Source organism: Doryrhamphus excisus, chromosome 4 (genome assembly GCF_030265055.1).
Source record: "Doryrhamphus excisus isolate RoL2022-K1 chromosome 4, RoL_Dexc_1.0, whole genome shotgun sequence".
NCBI classification, from domain to species: Eukaryota; Metazoa; Chordata; class Actinopteri; order Syngnathiformes; family Syngnathidae; genus Doryrhamphus; species Doryrhamphus excisus.
In genome coordinates this window covers 18,070,264-18,090,778 of record NC_080469.1, presented here as the reverse complement: position 1 = coordinate 18,090,778, position 20,515 = coordinate 18,070,264, and the positions used below count along the sequence as shown (strand labels likewise).

Below are 20,515 nucleotides of genomic sequence, written 5' to 3'. Positions count from 1 at the left end.
GGGGAGGAAAGCAGCGAAGGGAGCCTTGTCACATCTCCTGGCAAGCCAGGGGCCCCCCGAGTTTGATTTCTGCCCAGGGAATGGAGCTTTTGTCCCTCCTACACACCCCTCCTCCTTCTCCTTTTCCTCCTCTTGCCATCTCAGTGGCTGTCAGAGTGAGGCTGCAGGCTTGTGGGATTAGGTGGAGGTCCGAGCTCTTGCCCGTAGAAGACACCTGTCTGTGGTCTTCCACTTCCTCCCCCTTTGCACAGAGATGACAGTGTTCGGGAAAACACCCCACAGACATACTCCTCTGGTGTGGAAGTAGGCAAGCACCTTGTGGATTATTATCCAGCCCACTCTCGCTGTTGTTGCCATTTTGGTTGTTTGTGTATGCACAAAGAGGAATGCAGTGGGTGTGCAGCAAAAAAAAAAAGTTTCCTTTTGGGTTCCTCTTGTTGACTGACATGCGGGGATGATAAAAGCACATTCAGAACTCAGCGCACACTTCAAAGAGGCCTGTGTTCCGCCGTTTATCGGCAACAATCCACTTTCCCGATGTGGGTTCTTGAAAATGGGGAGGAGGGGAAGCTTGGAGGAACAGTGGCAGATGACAAGCAAGCAGCCATCCAAACAGCTGGAGGGGGCCCAATGGAGGAGAAAGAGGTGGAATGGAAGGAGGGCTGCTAAATAATCAGACCTAAGCGCTGTAACAGAATCGGACTGCTTTTCAAAAGCGTTCTCAATCAAAACGGGTGTTTGATGTGCACGCCTTTTGATACAAAGGATGTTTGAGGAGAGAAAAAGTGACAGCTTAAAAAATGTTGACTTTGGGGGAGTTTGGATTCGTCACTCTTTTTGGATCACAAGTCCAAATGAAGTCAGAAGCTCCACTCTGGTGGTTTCCACTGTCAATGGCAGTAGACGCCCCCAGCCCCCGCCCCCAATCACCACTGTGCCACTTTTCATCTCTGTTTTCTTACAGTACGAGCATGGTAGGGGGAAAGTAAGGTGTGGTTACACACACTGCTGCTCAGTGTTTGTCAAACAGACAGTTATGGTAATGGTCCATCCATCATCCATTTTCCTCCGCTTATCCGGGTCCGGGTCGCGGGGGCAGCAGTCTCTCAGTAGGGAAGCCCAGACTTCCCAGACCTCCTCCAGCTCCACCGGGAGGACACCAAGGCGTTCCCAGTCCAGCTGTGAGACATAATCCCTCCAGCGTGTCCCCGGCTGGGCATGCCCAGAACACCTCACCAGGGAGGCGTCCAGGAGGCATCCGGACTAGATGCCCGAGCCACCTCAACTAACTCCTCTCGATATGAAGGAGAAGCGGCTCTACTCTGAGCCCCTCCCGGATGACTGAGCTCTTAGGGTGAGTCAAGCTACCCTACGGAGGAAACTTATTTCAGCCGCCTGTATCCGCGATCTCCTTCTTTCGGTCATGACCCAAACCTCATGACCATAGGTGAGGGTGGGAACATAGATAGACTGGTAAATTGAGAGCTTTGCCCTCTGGCTCAGCTCTCTTTTCACCACGATGTTCCGGTACAGTGACCGCATTACTGCCGAGGCTGCGCTGAGCCGTCTGTCGACCTCACGCTCCTACCTTCCCTCACTCGTGAACAAGACCCCGAGATACTTAAACTCCTCCACCTGGGGCAGGACCTCATTCCCAACCCGGAGGGAGCACTCTCCACCCTTTTCCGACTGAGAACCATGGCCTCTAATTTGGAGGTACTGAGTCTCATCCCAGACGCATCACACTCAGATGCCCGGAAACAGGCTCGACTTACTACTGGCAATGCGAACCAGACTCCTGCCCCGTTTGTACAAGGACCGCATAGCACGTAGTAGTGTGCCACCAATCCCGTACTTCCGGAGCACCCCCCAAAGGATGCCACAAGGGACATGGTCGAATGCCTTTTCCAGGTCCACAAAGCACATGTAGAGTGGTTGGGCAAACTCCCATGCACCCTCGAGCACCATCGTGAGGGTGTAGAGCTAGTCCAGTGTTCCACGACCAGGACGAAAACCGCATTGGACCTCTTCTAACAAAGGTTCGACCAACGGTCGTACCCTTCTCTCCAGCACCCTGGAATAGACTTTCCCAGGGAGGCTGAGGAGTGTGATCCCCCTATAGTTGGAACACACCCTCCGGTCACCCTTCCTAAAAAGGGGGACCACCACCCTGGTCTGCCAATCCAAAGGTACTGTTCCCGACTTCCACGCAATGTTGAAGAGACGTGCCAGCCAAGACAGTCCCTAAACATCCAGAGCCTTGAGGAATTCTGGGCGGAACTCGTCCACCCCCGGAGCTTTGCCACTGTTGTGGCACAGTTGCCACAGTGTTTTAACCACCCCACATACCTCAGCCACGGTGATGGCACTGTCCACGTATGTGTCCTCAGACTCTGCTTCCTCTATGGAAGGTATGTCAGTGGGATTGAGAAGGGCCTCAAAGTATTCCTTCCACCGTCCAACTACATTGCAAGTCGAGGTCAGCAGGCCCCCGTCTCCACTGTAAACAGTGTGGACCGGGCACTGCTTCCCTTTTCTGAGACACCGGACGGTTTGCCAGAACCTCTTTGAGGTCGACCAAAAGTCGTGTTCCATGGCCTCACCTAATTCCTCCCACACCCGGGTTTTTGCCTCGACAACCGCCGAAGCCGTGAGCCGTTTGGCCTGACGGTACCTGTCAGCTGCTTCCGGAGTCCCACAAACCATCAATGCTCCATAGGACTCCTTCTTCAGCTTGACAGCGGCTGTGACCTCTGGTGTCCACCATCGGGTTCGGGGCCTGCCGCCACGACTGGCACCGACCGCCTTGCAACCGCAGCTCCAGTCAGCTGCCTCAGCAATGGAGGCACGGAATATGACCCATTCGGACTCAATATCCCGGTCCTCCCCCGGGATGCAGGTGAAGCTCTGCCGGAGGTGAGAGTTGAAGACTCGACGAACGGGAGACTCTGCCAGACGTTCCCAGCACACACTCACTACTCGCTTGGGTCTTCCGGGTCTGTCCAGCATCCTCCCCCGCCATCTAATCCACCTGTCCAGAACCCTCTCTTCAGACCAGAACATGCGGACGCAGGTCTGATGATACGACTACACAGTAGATCATAGACCTGCGGCCTAGGGTGTCCTGGTGCCAAGTGCACTTATGGACCTCCCTATGTTCGAACATGGCGTTAGTTATGGACAAACTGTGGTTCGCACAGAAGTCCAGTAACATCACACCACACAGGTTCAGATCAGGGAGGCCGTTCCTCCCAATCACGCCCCTCCAGGTCACACTGTCATTGCCCACATGGGCGTTGAAGTCTCCCAGTAGAACGACGGAGTCATCAGCTGGGGTGCTCTCCAGCACCCCCCTGATGGACTCCAAGAAGGCCGGGCACTCCGAACTGCCGTTTGGCGCGTACGCACAAATGACAGTCAGGACCCTTTCCCCAGCCCGAAGGCGTCGGGAAATGACCCTCTCGTTCACCTGGGCTGACTCCAACACAGAGGCAGGGGGGCTATTAATAAGCCCACACCAGCTCACCACCTCTCCCCTGCAGCAACTCCAGAGTAGAACAAGGTCCAGCCTGTCTCAAGGAGTTTGGTTCCAGAACTCATACTGTGGGTCGAGGTGAGTCCGACTGTCTAGTTGGAATATCTCAACCTCTCGCACAAGTTCTGGTTCTTTCCACACCAGAGAAGTGACATTCCATGTCCCAAGAACCAGATTTGGCCGCCAAAGACCAGGTCGCCCAGGCACCCGCCCTTGACCGCCACCCAACACACAATGCACCGGACCCTTATGCTTGCCCCCGTAGGTGGTGGGTCTACGAGGGGGAGATCCCGTGTAGCTTCTTCGGGCTGGGCCCGGCCGGGCCCCACGGGTGAAGGCCCGACCACCAGGCGCTCGCCTGCGAGCCCCTCCCCCGGGCCTGGCTCCAGGGTGAGGCCTCTGTATCCCACATCCGGGCGAGGTACGGTTCCTCCTCTTGCTTTTGTTCATAAGGGTCTTCTGAATCACTCTTAGTCTGTACCGTCAACTCGGACCGGTTTGCCTTGGGAGACCCTACCAGGGGCATATAGCCCCAGACAACATAGCTCCTCGAATCACTCGGGCACTCAAACCCCTCCACCACGATAAGGTGGTGATTCACGGAGGGGAATGGTAATGGTATTGGTTTTATTTCATTTGAACATGCATCAGATTACAATTGAGTGCATCCCATAATCAGTTCACAGTTCCACATGTCCAAAAGGAGTAGGAAGAAGCAAAGCTTATTAAATCCTACCCCTCCATCTGGTACTTTTACAATCAGTAACTGTTACATTTGTTCACTTCCTGCTTCCCTAATATGGTTTAAGGTTTTTTTTATTTTTTTTACATTTTTATTTATTTTTTTGTCCCATACCGAAGTACGAGGTGATATGACCATTCAATGACGTAATGGGTACCATAGTAACTGTCAATACAGTGATATGTATAGCACATCATGACTGGTTCAAGACTCAAGACATTCTTGTATTTAGCAAACATCAACTGCTTGTATTGTTTCTTGAATTGGCTCATCGTTGTGCATTGTTTGAGGGTCTTACTCAATCCATTCCATAGTTTGATTCCACATACTATGCCATGCTATGACTTTTTAACGTAGTCCTAGCATATAAGTGTTTCAAATTTAGTTCTTCCCTGAGATCATATTTCTCCTCTCTTGTCGAGAAGTATTGGATGACATTTTTAGGTAATTGGTGATTTTTAGCCTTATGCATTATTTTAGCTGTTTGAAGATTATATCAGCAAGTTCAAGTTAAAAACTGTAGTCCATACACTATGCACCTTTTTATAGCGGGTTGGCTATGTAGCAACCATGGGAGTCATCTGCCAGCCGGGCTGGGCTGGGCTGGGTTCTGGGATAAGCGGTGAAGTATGGATGACATGAATTGTATGCCATGATGTCTCACTATTTACAGTATGTTGCTGACGCAGCTGCACACACTGTGGTGAAAAACACAGGCCGTATCTAGCTTCCAAAACACACCTTAGCTTAGTGGAAAAATGGCCTTCCCAAACCATCCTGCCCCCCATTGACTGCCACTGACCTAATTTGGGCAAATTTCACTGACCTACTTCATGGGTGAATGCTGACTGCTGCCTACAGGATAGAAAATCTCACAAACATCTCACTCTGCCTCCATCCTTGCGGGTGAACTCACAGGTCCTTGACGTCCTTTCTGGTTGCCATGGCGCCGGGTTCATACCCCCATTTTTCAACGGTGGGGGGGGGGGGTGCTGAAGTGGAGACGTGCGGCAACAGACTATCGAGGCCGTTTGTGTTTGACGTGATGGCTCCTCTTGTGGTCTGTGAATGTGCGTTTTCATTCACAGTCATGATAATTGCAAAGGTTAGATAATGACCTTTAACCCCCTTAGACCTTCAATCTGAGCCACTTAATTCCAAGTTGACTAAACATTGTCAGATGTTTGGACAAAAGGTGCTGTCGTGTATTGAATCGCATGAGGTGAGGGCTTCCAAACTGAAGGACAGGGGCCTGAATCATTTTGTAGAATACATTTTAAAAGACAGTAAAATTATTTAAGCTGTTTATATTGTATTAATGTGCATTAACATATAACAATTTTGTGGCAAACTAGTATTAGATGATGCACGTGTACGCTATGGGTTGTGGTCAAAATGTTTTGTAAGACATGCTAGCATACGGGTGAGGCAGATATGCTCAAAGTTTTATCATTGTGAGACAAGTGCTGAGTTGCAAAGTCCCATCAGCCATGTTTTTCAACCAACCATGCTCAAATTTTTCACACACACCCTCTAAATTTTCGTGTGAGAAATTTCAAGTCACTCCAACTTCAGAGGTCGACGTTTGGTTTATTTATCAGGAAAATAATAGCACAGGCAACACAGCAGGGGTGTATGTGTTGACACATTTTGCCGCTTTTGCATGCAGTGTGTCCAAAAAATTGTTCACACATGTTTTTGTTTACGGGGAGAATGAATGCCATGTAGGCCTTTATTTGCCAACAATGCTGCACAAAGGCAGTACAAATGCATGCACACACACTTGCGCTGGCGGCGAGTTGTCATGGCGACACATACAGATGTCACCAAAAGAGGAGGCTCTAGGGGTCCAGCATTGTCACCTCCCTCCCCCTCTTGTCCAGGAGGGTCCAATTTATCTCAAAGTAGCCACCAAAGGGTGTCTATTCGCGTGAAAGGGGAGATGTTTAAGAGGGAGGGTGTAGTGCACGGGGTGGAGGATTTAATGTCTGCTTTTAGCTTGAAAGTGGAAACCCAAACCAACCAGAGAGGAGGAGGAAGAGGAAGACAACCTCAATTCCTTGGTTGTGTTTCCAAGTCTTCACCCTCCCAACGTCACCTCATTGATTGCCTCGAACGCACTCTGAGCGAGCTGAGGTGTAGCATGTGATTTTTTTTTTTATTGTTTTTAACATCTAAATCTAAAACACCCCCTCCCTTTTCTTTATAGCTTATCCTTAGGAGAGTGGTCCTAACATCAACATCAATATTTACAGCAGTAGCCCGCAGGCATGAGAATCGACCAGATGTATTGTACCTTTCTCTTGCTCCTTTCTCCCTTCACTATTTCGCTTGACCGCAAGCGCCAGGTGCCACGGCTGCGGCTTTGACGCCGACTCAGCGGCTCCTCGAGAGATGCTGTGTGACGTCTGTCAAGCGGTATTAAACATGAGAGCGACGCACCTCCCCTAACATCCACAAAACCCCCCACCCCCCACCAATTCACCCCCTCCTACTTTGGCCGCCCTTCCACCAAGGACTGTCTGCTATGGTTAATGTGAGCCCTGACACTTCTTTGTCTTTTTTAGGGTGCCTTTATCTGATCCACACCGATCCATGTTTAGAGTCCTGCAGTCGCTTGTGTTTGCCTGTGTACACGATCCCAGCTAGCATACCATATACAAACTGAATTATAATATTTTAAATCAAGGTTAAAAATACAGATTTTTGCACATGGATAATGGGCTAAACTGCATAGAAAAACGGTTGTTTATCTGGACTCCATTACATACGAGCGTTTACCCTGCTAATGTTGACTGAACTAAGAAAATGAACAGTAATAAATGTATGTATGATAAATACTCCGCTTCAATTCCAGCCTTGTGTCTCGGTACCGACCATGTTTGATGATTTTCACTGATTGTGTATCAGAGTATTGTGTTCTTGGGCTGTATAGACATGGTGTACACCAAAAGAAAAGTACGCTCATCTGTTAATTAAAAAAAAAAGTATAACATCGGTACGTTTCAGCAGAATATAAATTCTCAAAAAAACAGGGAGGAAAAAAAAAGCCTTTTTGTGTTGTATCATCACATCTTTGTGCCTCTTGAGCAAAATAACTTATTGGGAGCGCGCGGTCAGGTTGAAAAAAAAAAAGTCTAAATACATCTTTGGTTGCGAAAAAAACTGAAGCCTACGGCTTTAAGGAGATAAGCAAACATAACATGAAGACATACTGGTAAGGGGGAAAAAAGGCTTTTACGGTGTAAAGGGCAGTCTTCTTTTTTGTAGTTGGATATGAAAACAAACAGAATAGGAAAAAGTGCATGTTTTTAAAAACACCTTTACTAGTCTTGAGTACATTACCATTTAGCTCTTACCGTGCTAATATGTGTAACAGAGAATATTGCTATTGAAAGGGTTAATTGACTTTCTGGTGTGTGTGCTTTCATCTGTGTCATGGTAATAATGTGAAAGTATGAGCGCTACGCTATAATGGGATATTGGGGCTGGGACTGAGGGGGTGGATGCATCCCCTCCTCCCCCCGCCACACACACAGAGATACACATTCATAAGTGCATGCAGGAGAATGGCCGCCATGACCCCAGTAAGTCCAGGAAGGAAGGGGTTAAATAAAGAGGCAGTCAGCAAGCAGGGCCTGCTGCACGTTACGCAAAAAGCAGCGGCTGGCTACAGCTGAAAGGGGAAGTGCTGAGCTCAGAGGAACGCTGGCTCACTGCCACTTCACCCCGCTATCTCCTCACCCCTCCTCTGGCTATCTGCCGCCATCCCCGCCCCCACTCTGCCCCGCCTACCTGCTACAGCTGAGCGCTCCCCATGCTCCCCCTCGTCAGGCGTGGTGATGTGTGTCTGTGGGCCTGTTCTGGAATGCAACCCCACCCTCCTCCTCTTCTCTGCTGGGGCCTGTGTGTGCATGTGTGTGTGTGACTGTGTGTCTGGAATGATGCCTCCCCTTGTCTAGTAAGTGACGTCAGTACACACAACAGGTCAGCTTAGGGCTAGGGAACATACACTGGGTGGGTGTGTGTGTGTTTGTCAGAGATGGGAGGGGGAAACCGGAGACTAGCCAATTATTGGAGAGAGAGAAAAGAGAGGAGGAGCTTTTTGAGAGAAGACGAAGGGTGATTGCAAAGAGCCACAGAAGCCAGTGTGTGTGCATGCATGAAGGCCTGTGTTGTTTTGTCAGGTTGAAGTGACATATAATATATGAATAATAATATTGTGTTATAAATATAGCATATGTTCTGAGATGCTAGTTGCCCTCCATTTTGTTCATCTTTACATCATTTGTCCAATAGGAAGGAACAACAAGGAAATACACACTGTACGTGCATGTTTAGTGACATTATTAAGTGTAAAACCATGTTCAAATGAGACATGTGTGCTTGTGAGGTGAGCCTCTTCACATAAAGACGGTGTGCATTGCTTACTTCTATTATTACTGTAAAAGCTGTAATTATAGCCGGGGTGTTTATTTACCTAAGCAGGCAGTAATTAAAGTATAAAGGTAGATGCTGTTATTTCCTTTATATGAACATTTCGTGTCCCAATCTGATATCGACATCGAGGCGAAATCTTTAACACTCCAGTGCAAGCAGTTGATTCCACACTCCGCCCCAGTCACCCCCTCAACCCCACCCCCGTGGGTTCCATTAACTCCGAAAAAAAACGTTTCTACTGAGTGCAACACGTTTCTGTAGTGGTACAGAACCGGAGACGTTTAGTATGACCACACTCATGGCATATTTGAAACATCCCACGGGATGTCCACAAGTCATTAGCCATAACACACAAGATGACCGGCCCCTGTCGGTCTTGTTTAAACATTTAATTGAGTGCCTCAAACCACACCTACTGTTGCTGATTATGGTTCGCTGTGTGAGTAATATCACTCGAAATACTTCTTTTGCCACTTTTGGGGAATACAGCAGCAACAGAACCAATGTTGGAATAGCGGTAAGGAGAAAACGGTCAAACACTATGCCAAATGTAACACAACGACTTTCAAAGCGCATGCAGAGGAAGATAAAGACCGCTTATGATATGTCAAATGAAACTCCTGCCATCTTGTGGCATTCATTAAAAAAAAGTACATCAGAAGGTTGCCTACAGCCGCAGCTGTTAATGTTGACCTTTTGCTATTTAGAGATGTGTTTGTAGACAATGCACCTGGCGTCTATAGGAGACTTATTGTTTAATGTGTATTATGTGTGTGTGTGTAGGCTGCAGAGCGGACAAGTGGTTAGCATGCAGGCCTCACAGCTAGGAGACCCGAGTTCAATTCCACCCTTGGCCATCTCTGTGTGGAGTTTGCATGTTCTCCCGGTACATGCATGGGTTTTCTCCAGGGATTCCGGTTTCCTCCCACATTCCAAAAACATGCGAGGTTAATTGGCGACTCCAAATTGTCCATAGGTGTGAATGTGAATGGTTGTTTGTCTATATGTGCCCTGTGATTGGCTGGCGACCAGTCCAGGTTGTACCCCGCCTCTCGCCCGAAGACAGCTAGGATAGGCTCCAGCACCCCCCATGACCCTCGTGAGGATAAGTGGTAGAAAATGAATGAATGTGTGTGGCTGCGTCCTGAAGCTAACTAGTGAACCTTAATTAAAAACAAATCTCTACTAGAATATCCCTCATAGTCACCCTTTGTTGTCTATCTAGTTCCTTTTTTTTTAAACAAAAGTCTATTCCCACTTTCAAGATGAACCTTTGAACTCGGTAGGATTGATGGGTCAAAGTTCAAGTGATGCAAGAGCCGCACATGTGTAATCAATTGCTCGGTAAATGTCATTTTGGCACACTTGTGCTCGAATGTCTCGACAAACACACACCTACGCACATTCCAAAGCGATGAGCCGCGTTTATTGTTTTACTCTTTGTTTATTCTTTAAGCCTGACTGACTGCGGGCAACATCAACTCAGTTCATTGCCTGGCCAGCGCTATAATGTCTTCACTATATGGCTTTGTCGTTAGAAAGACACTCAAGGCCTCGCGTAGCAGACAATGGCTTTTCAATGGATCCCATTACCTCCCATCTATAGCTGCTGCGGCCCTACTGGGATAGACCTCTGCTAATTATACACATCCATTCCCAGCTAGCTGTAATTTCATTCACACTAATGAACCTTACACATGGATTGCAATAATGTAAAGTTAATGTACAGCTCGGAGACTGGAATCAGCAGTGGCCGGCTCCTCCAGAGACGTCTGCCAACATGACACACGATAGCGGGTGCCATTCTGAAATGACATCTGATTTATAATTGGAGAAGTAATTGGTATTGCCATTCCAATGCTAACGCCACCATCGCTACCAGATTGAACAAAACATCCTGAACCTGTACTTGTTAAGTCCAATAGGACTAAATTGGTCAAATGGGTGAGCAACAACATGGATGCTCATAATATCGTATAAATACTAGCTTACCATGTTTCAGTCATCATAGTCCAGGTCAGCTGGTCATTATTTCTCAGCATTTATGGCCATTCATTCAACGCCATGTCGCCCTTCTGATTAATAAAGGCAAATCTTAATCTTAATTCCTATGAACGGTAGGATAACTAACACTCTTGTTTTTCCCGAACGAATGCTTGGCTGATCTATTACCCGTTCGCCAGTCTTCAGAGCGGCAACCTTTTGGGATCCGTCATTGACATGAAGCAACAACAGCTCCGCCTGACAGGCTCCTGTCCGGCAGAATTAGAATCCATTTTGAAAGTGATAGTTGGAAAATTGCAAGTCACTCTGGATGTAGCGCTTGGCAACTAAGTGGCAGTCGGCGGCGCCTTGTCACTTCTGAACTGCCAGCTCGTGACAGCGCCGATCCCTTCCCCCCTCCCCTTCCTTTCCCTTCCATCCCGATGATTAGCGTGTACATTTTGCCTGTCAGGATCGTAAAACTCACCGAATATTCCCCCGAATGCAAATTTATGCTTTATGAGCAAGTTGGGATCGTGAGAGAGGGGACGTACATGGATGTCCCAGATGATGAAAACACATCTGAAAAAAAAAGGCTCCTCTCCCTCCCCGGAGGGTTCAGGGCATAAATATGGCCGCCCTTGGAGCTCAGCTGTGTTATTCCAGCTCGTGTAACACCTAGGACACACACAGACTTCTAGCAAGGTCTCCTGCAGGATAGCATTGATCTCTGTATGGGTGCTTCCTTATAGGACCACACATGCTTGGAGCTAAGATCCGAAAAGTGTTCTTATTTGTAGGCCTCTTAATCAGATCACTTTAAGGAAGCAATGAGAGGGGATCTCTTTGGGGGGACGGAGGCAGCGTTTATAAGGTGAGGGGAGGTTGCCCGACGTTCCTCGACCTCTCTTCGACCTGCCGCAAAGCCTTGCTTTTCTTCCGTGGGGTTCAGATCTCCTTTCGGCACAGGGGTCTCTCACTTCAAATACAAGCACACGGATTGGATTCCAGTTCAGTAGTCATTTTATCCTGAAGGGTTTTCAGCAGGCCATCTTTGGTCAACACAGAGTCAAATCCCTTGTTTTCAAAACGTCCGCAGGCGCTCACAGGCTTTGGATCATAAAAAGTGAGTTAAGAGTCAGGGGGACTTGTGTTGGCTCCCTCTGTCTGACGAGGTAATTTGATTAATGTGTGAGGGTAAATTGGACATCTACTTGCTCGCTTTGTTGACTCCCTGTCACACAGGAATCTGTCATGTTGCCCGACTTTTCGCACACATCAAGTCCAAAGTGGCGTGATGCCATATTAGATTTAGCTGACATTTATTCCCAATTCAACCAATAGACTTAATGTCCTCTCCCAGTTTCTTACTTTCACTTGGAATCTTAATTCGATTGTAGAAATATATGTTTGGTGCTTAAGTTAATTTAGTCCATCCAACACTGAGCACTTTTGTGCTGGGGCGAGCACTTCTCAGTAAGGATATTTGAAAATCGATATTTGTGGCATCGATGGATTAGGTATCAATGGACGTCCATGTTGTGACTCTAGAGCAGGGGTGGGCAAACTACGGCCCGGGGGCCACATCCGGCCCGCCAAGTGTTTGAATACGGCCCGCCTGTTCTTTCCAAAGTATTTCATTTAAACTCAACATACAACCTGGCATCACGGCTTGAGCCAACCTTTTGATGGTGGAAGTGGCTGTTTTATCAATTTCGTTATTTGATGTGGTCTGTTGTTTACAAAATTCATTCATTCATTCATTTTCTACCGCTTATCCTCACTGGGCTCCAAAAATTATTGTTTGTCTATATGTGCCCTGTGAGTGGCTAGCGACCAGTCCAGGGTGTACCCCGCCTCTCACCCGAAGACAGCTCTTCGGCACATATAGACAAACAACCATTCACACTCACATTCATACCTATGGACAATTTGGAGTGGCCAATTAACCTAGCATGTTTTTGGAATGTGGGAGGAAACTGGAGTACCCGGAGAAAACCCACGCATGCACGGGGAGAACATGCAAACTCCACACAGAGATGGCCGAGGGTGGAATTGAACCCTGGTCACCTCGCTGTGAGGTCTGCGCGCTAACCTAATAATAATAAATGTAATTTATAATGCACTTTACATCAAATAAATGATCTCAAAGTGCACATATAGCAGATTGTATGACACTTTTACTTGTAAAAATGGACTATTACTTGTAAAATACTATATCTGCCCCCCGTCAATTTTGTTAAATCAATGCGAGTCAAAAAGTTTGCCCACCCCTGCTCTAGAGGCACTTGTCTTTGGGAATCTGGCATGTACAAGCATGGACATTTGGTAATGTCTGGGTGGATCATGGGGAATCTTGGTGCTCCTGGTGTTGCTTTTAAGGGAGCACATTAACCAGTGACTTTAACTGTATGTAAACTGAAGTTCATCAGTACCAAGATGATTCTCAGGTATCCATCAGATGACTTTGTGTCAAACTATTGGCTTTCGTTGCATTTGTTTTTATGTTAGGAGGAGTTATTTAAAACAATGGCTACCTGGCACGCCCCCCATTTTCCGGAAAAGAATTCAACTCGTAAGCGGTAGACTCGAGCGGTAGTTGCATGGTAGACTTATGGTTTTGGTAATGGTAATGGTTTTATTTCATTTGAACGTGCATCACATAATCAGTTCACGGCTCCACATGTACAAAAGGAACATGGAAGTAGGAAGAAGCAAAGCTTATTAAATCCTAACCCTCCATCTGGTACTTTTACAATCAGTAACTGTTAAATTTGTTCACTCCCTGCTTTCCTAATATAGTTTAAGTTACATTTTTTTTTTTTTTATTTTATTTTTTATCACGTATGGAAGTACGTAGGTGATATGACCATACAATGACACAATGGGTACCATAGTAACTGTCAATATAGTGATATATATATAGCACATCATGACTGGTTCAAGACTCTTCATTCTTGTATTTAGTTTTGATCTTTTATGAGTATAGCTCATCTTCCCATAGCTGATGTTGTATTGTCACTGGTCTTCTTTAGGTCGCAAACTCAATTGCAGCATTTCCAAACACTCAACAGAATTCTAAACTGTCCACGAATTGACTAATCAATGCCCATCCCTGGTCTGGATTCCAGAGAATGCATGCTGGTTTATCAGCACTTTCATTTCAATACGGACGGGCGTGAAGGGCTAATCTGGGGGTGTGTGTGTGTGAGGGTGGGTGTTGCTTTGATGTAGCAAAAGTGTGGGTGGTCCCTCAAGCCTCTGTGGGATTTGAACATATATAAATATATATACATAGGGTCATTCTGCCTCGCTCTTTCACACACTCCGCCGCCGCAGGCCAAGTGTGATTTCACCATTGTGGCCAGGAGGGGTTTCTAGGGCAACCTCATAGAGGCCTTGTTCTAAAAATGGCCACCATGGTTACTTTGAAAGCCAAGCCCGGCCTCTTGAACCGGCACAGAAAGGCGTCCTGAGCACCACTCGTGGAAAGGGGAGGGCTCGGTGGACTGGAGTGGGAACCAGACTCTTTAATAGCAAGCACATGAGATGTTGAAGGTTTTTAATCCACCCATCCAGGAGTCATGGGAGGTGTGTGTGTGTACCTAAACAGTAATATCCCTGTACTCAGCATTTGGCTAAATTAAAAGGGCATTTTTAGCGTGGGGGGCAGTTTTTGGTGCCCAGGCAATTGGACGGGGAAACGTGAAACTCATTACCTACCCATCTGTCAGAGAGAGAGAGAGCTGTGGGAACAGGGCGAGGGAGGATGGTGGTTGGTTGGTAGAGAGCGAAGCAAAACAGACTTTTGAATCAGTTATATCACTATTTCATCCTCCATGTGTGATGAATTCAAAAAAGAATTGTGTTAATTTCACCCCAAGGGGGAAATAGGGGGAAAAAAACACCAAAGTGCAGCTGTTTCGGTCTTTGCATTAGTATCCTTTTTTTTCCTCTCACATGTTTTTGATGTTCTCCTTTTCATTGCCCTCTCCGGACTCCTCTTCAAACACAAGTGTGTCTCACACACACACGCTCCCAAAACACTATGCATGAAAAACAACAATATATGGTAACCTAGCGATAAAATCCCTCGTAAAAAGAATTGCCTCTGATTGCAGTTCTGCTTGCTTTTTCCATTGACAAAAGCAGGTGCAACAGACTATTTCCAGTACCTGTATGGGTGGAATAAAGCACTATTAGGCACTACAGATTCCCCAAGGTCTAACATTTTAGGATATATGAATAAAAATAACGAATAAACACACAGTATGATACTCCATAGTCTCCGAATTCTAACATTTGGCTGCCAAGCTCTGCCCATACCCTATGGTCATTTCTCTAGTATACCTGGTTGAATTTTGGAACGAGTTAGTTCAGTTATGACCCATGGAAATGGCACACATTCCTGAAATATGGCACCTTCAAATCGAAAATGTTTGGTGCATCCTGTAATGGATTTCCTGTCAATTGGACGCATGGATGGCGAGTGCCATTAAGTATCTGAGCGTGCTACTGAACAGATTTTGGGCTACATTAGTGTTATATATGCTGAGCCCCTTCTTATGATCTGTAACGAGGTCCAATTTGCAGACGTTCATACTTAAAATAGTCACTTACAGAAGGAAATTGAAGGGTGAATGAAGGAAAACGAGTCCTGATCACACAATGTAAACAAACGTGAAAAACAGGTATATAAGGTATAAGGGGACGTAGATCTGCATCAAAATATAATAGGCTCCTCCTTGACCCAAGCCCCGCCCCTCCACAAAGTTTCATACCCTGGCAGAGGGGAATTAGTCCAAAGCCTGGTCTATCTGTACTGTAGTTCCACAACAACAACAAAACTGGGTTTATCCCTCAGTTGTACCACCAGCCGCATCATGTAAACCTTTTTGTCCCACTTAGGTGACTCGCTGCGACCGTCTCACAGCGGCAGTCGCTGGCTTTGATCAGCGCAGATGCAGGCGGCTGCCATATTGCGTGCACAACCCCTTCTTCTGTGAATATTGTTTTTTTTTTTTTGTTTTGTTTTTTTTGTTTTTTTTTGTCCCGTCCAGCCATTGGGGCAGATAGTATTGTTGATCTAAATGCCCTTACATGCTAGACAGATTTGCTCTGTGTCAGGAAAGGTGTTGGCTACAACTTCCCTGTACCATGAAATTTTATTTGCCGTTATTTGATGTCTTTGTTATGCCATTTGGGACGACCGGACCGGAGCAAGAAGAAGAACAGAAAAGAAGAAGAGAGAAGAGAAAGGTGGGGTCGGGGGGGGGGGCAGTAGAGGGAGAGACAAAAACAGCAGCAACAAGAATTCCCAAAACAACAACAGTGACAAACAGAACAGTTAAATGTCAATGATGGCTAAGGGTCACACTGGAGATGATATCAGTGGAATGAAACAGTCCAACTTACCAATAGCAATAGTAACAATGAGGACATGACCCATGATAGTAAACACAATTGCAACCATACAGTTACAGTAATTAAAATCTCATTGCTTGACATCATTATTACTGTAATAATAGCATACCAATACTATATAAACATCAGGGATAAGAGAGTAGATTGTATAGAGAAGCACCCATGTGCTGTGAGTGCCCATATGGAGGTGTGTTGTGTATGTGAATGCGAGTGTGTGAATGTGTAATTGTCACTGAGAATGACAAAAGGAGAGAGACTGCCTTCTACCACCCAGCAAACCCCGCCCCGCGCAGCCAGGTCAAGCCCCCACCGCCAGAGATCCTCCGGCCCCGTGGGTGTGGGCAAAGCCAGGGCCGACTCCCCAAGACCCGCCCCCGAAGCAACTCCCCGAAGAGACCAGCAAGAGGCCATGGAGGAGCAATCCCAACCGGCAACAGGGCGCCAGCAGGTTGGAGGAGAGCCGCACCCCCGAGACCAGCGGGAGACCATACCCTACTAGGGCAGAAGGGCATCGAAGGCCACACACCCGTGGGCACAGGGGCGCCCCTGCCGGCCGGAAGGGAGCCCGTCCACGGCCGGAGGCACCGCCTCCCGCCCCCCACACACCCCCAGGAAGCAGAACCCGGCCCGCCCCAGGTAACCCCAGGCCCGACCACCGACATAGGACCGCCCCGGCCAGGACAGAAGAGGCCCGGGCACACTGCCCCATGGAGGACCGGGCGGTTGAGATGGAACACCCTACGCCAGACCCCCGCAGAGCCCCCCCCCCCCGTATATCTACATGGCCATATACCCACATACACATCCACACATATACATATATATATACATATATATATATAATTATAATAAAACTAATCATTAATTAACTAAGTATTTAAAACAATAAATACATAAAATAAACTCAGACACATGCACACCCCATCCACTCAATACACACACATGCTGTGGACGTGAATATTGTTAACAAACGTGTCCTCCCACTGCCAGCTGGCTTTTGCAATGAGGAAAATGGGGGAAAGCTCATCTCCACGGTGAGCTGTGCAGATTATGTTGACCAACTCGCACTGCGTCAATATATAATGCCGCACCCCTTTGCTTGTTTCATTTAGCATCCACCCTGCAGGGGTTGCTCACAACCTTTTATTCTTGACCTCTGTTTAGCTAACGCATGCGTGCCCCTTTCCATCTGCATGCAATGAAACATTCAACTCCTCCCTGGCCTCGTACATCAATGGGCGCCTCTTTGATATCGCACACTAATACATGCTTGATATAACAACGTTGCGTGCACTCAGCCCTTTGATAAACATGTTTAGGTGATGTATGTCTTCGCCTGCTCCACACGTATTTCACACAGCTCTCCTGAGCGCATAAATGCATTCATAAGCCGCTCTCTGCCTCCCCTTAACCACTCCCATTATTAATAAATGCATGATCCCATGCTGCGACTAGGCGGGTGTGTGTGTGTGTCTGATTCATATGCTCATCCTGTGTGTGTGTGTGTGTGTTTTAGAATACAGTCCCGGGGACTCCGCCCTGCTCATTCATATTCATCTCAGCATAATGTAAAGCGGCCGCGCCTCCAGAAAGCAGCAGTCAGGGATAAGATCAAACATTATATTCAAACAACGTGGGGGGGGTTGTATAATTCATGCCGCACGTGCTCCTCATTTCTGTTCCCATGCATTGCCTAGTACAATTTAGTTCAGCTTGCCATGATACGGTTTGTTTCCAATCGTGTAACCTCCAAGCAATGCAACACAATACATGGTCGCTAAACTCTACCATGCTGGAGAATAATTGTTTTTGTACAGTTGTCAAATTTCTATTGCCCAATCAGAAGGTGTCATCATTTGCCGGGGGGAAAAAAATCCTCCATTTTTGAGTGAAATCATTTAATTGGAGGTCTCAACCCATGTCTTTCACTTTTTAAAATATTTAATTTGCTACAAAAGGACACATTCAATGACTTGATGCCTGTACCTGATCAAGGATAAAGCTAAACTTTCTTTGTGTGCAGAAAAAACAGCCCCCCCCCCACACACACTAATTTACTACATTGAGCCAAAGTGTTTGCTAATCATGTAAACAAAGGAACAAAGTGGGAAATGACGCCCGGTGGTTATCCTCAACCTTCATGAATGAGGTATTAATTCAGTGAAATATAAAAAGAAGTAGTAATTTATTTTAACAAGTGTAATAAAAAATTAACCTTAAAGTAAAAATTAGGGATGCACTATTTTACATCACATGTTGGGGAAAATAATCTCTTGATTGCTCAGGTAGTCTCGTCTCATTGGAGCAATTAAATGATGGGCTATCCAAGCTATTTTTCAGTCTTATGGGATTTATATGTATGACATCATAATTCCTCATAATGGCCTGAGATTTTTCAACCCCTAAAAGTATTGTTGGCTTCAAAATGAGCAGTTTTCATTGTATAATTAACACGAATGCAACATAAGCCTAACCATGACATTTTGTGTCTCCTAGGTTTCCACCTCAGCGGCACAGTAACGGACCCCGCCACGCCCTCCACTCCGGAACTTGTATGCAGCGTCAGCGTTAGCTTCGACCGCTGCAAGATCACGGCGGTAACGTGCACGTGCGGCAACAAGGACATCTTCTACTGCGCCCACGTGGTGGCACTGTCACTTTACCGGGTACGCAAGCCCGAGCAGGTCAAATTGCACCTGCCCATTTCGGAAACCTTGTTCCAGATGAGCAGGGACCAGCTGCAGAAGTTTGTGCAGTATCTCATCTCAGTACACCACACCGAGGTTTTGCCCACGGCGCAGAAATTGGCAGATGAGATCCTGTCGCAGAACTCGGAGATCAACCAGGTCCATGGTGAGTCCATGGCACGGCAAATGTGACAAAATTCTGCCCCATTTCAGTTATTCATGGATCAATATTCGACTCCTGGAAAAATACCGTGTTGGTATAAGAGTACTTGTTCCCAGTATTTCAGATTTTTGCGTGTCACGTAGGTGCCCCGGACCCTACAGCAGGTGCCAGCGTGGATGACGAGAATTGCTGGCATCTGGATGAAGAGCAGGTTCAGGAGCAAGTCAAGCTCTTTCTGTCACAGGGAGGATACCACGGCTCGGGCAAGCAGCTCAACCTGCTCTTCAGCAAGGTCAGGAGCGGCTGGCGTTGCTCCACATTCATATCATATCCACACAGCACATACCAGCCCAGACAGACATGGTTGCACATCATTCACTCCCCAGAACCACCTGACTGCATGAAGAACAAGAGATCTTTGTCCTAGAAGTAATCTCAGACACACATTGGCACGCAACCAGAGCTAATTAAGCGTTATTTATACCCACAAGCCACAACATTAGGTACATCCTATTGTTTTAGCTCCTTTGTGTGTCCACTGAGTATTATTGTGTGTGTACATGACACGCCTCCCTCTCTCCTCCCCCTGTAGGTGAGAGAGATGCTGAAGATGCGTGACTCCAACGGAGCGAGGATGTTAACACTGATCACAGAACAGTTCATGGCCGACCCTCGGCTGGCGCTGTGGAGACAGCAAGGCACCACCATGACAGACAAGTACAGACAACTCTGGGACGAGCTGGGTAAGGCACACACAAACACACATGGCTAAAACACACACACAGTATGCACAGTCACGCAACACATTCAACAAGGTGGATGATGGGACCCAGACAACACCACAAAGGCGCGTTATGTGTTAGTCCACATATTTACAGCTTCATCATCAAATTATCATTTTTATAACACACAAGGCTTAATTATCACTCTTCTTTTTAACATTTGACTAAAAAAATGTCACGGTTGTCTGCATGACATTCCACAATCATGGGTGATCAAGAGCTTCAACATGGCTGCGATACGCTCCACATACACGCAGGACATTTTGCAACATATTCCGCAGACACATATGCTACAACCTGGGGAGACAGAGCCTTCTCCATCGCTGCCCCCACCCTCTGGAACTCTTTGCGCCATTCACTCCGTGCTTGCCCCGACCTTCCCACTTTCAAAAAGCAACAAAAAACCCACCTGTTTAAATCAGTTTTTAATGTCTAACTTTTTACACCTGACTGCTGTGCTCCGATTTTAGCCTTGGTGTTAGCTCTGAATGAATGTATGGATGTTGTATTTTAATGCATCTTTTACTATGTTTTTTACTCAACTCTATTTTTTTCTTCACTGTAAAGTGTCTGAGTACTCTGAAAAGCGCTATACAAATAAAATGTATTATTATTATTATTATTATTACAACACACTCTATAACATATAACGTGTAACACCTCAAACGTGGCTGTCATGCAGCAAAATGCTGCGCACACTTGCCGGCGTGCTGTAACATTATCTCATATCCATGGCTGGAACTCGGGCCATAAACATGG

At 46.8% G+C, this 20,515-nt stretch overlaps 1 protein-coding gene across 2 annotated transcripts in view; it reads left to right on the top strand.

Annotated features, from left to right (window-relative positions):
* The window catches only part of LOC131128502 (zinc finger SWIM domain-containing protein 6-like), a 70,457-nt gene that overhangs the window by 25,945 nt on the left and 23,997 nt on the right, over positions 1-20,515 (top strand). For both annotated transcript variants that reach the window (XM_058071404.1, XM_058071405.1), the window contains exons 3-5: positions 18,621-18,977; positions 19,118-19,266; positions 19,567-19,717. In XM_058071404.1, coding sequence (XP_057927387.1) covers positions 18,621-18,977; positions 19,118-19,266; positions 19,567-19,717 — 657 coding nt within the window. The remainder of the gene's footprint in view (positions 1-18,620; positions 18,978-19,117; positions 19,267-19,566; positions 19,718-20,515) is intronic.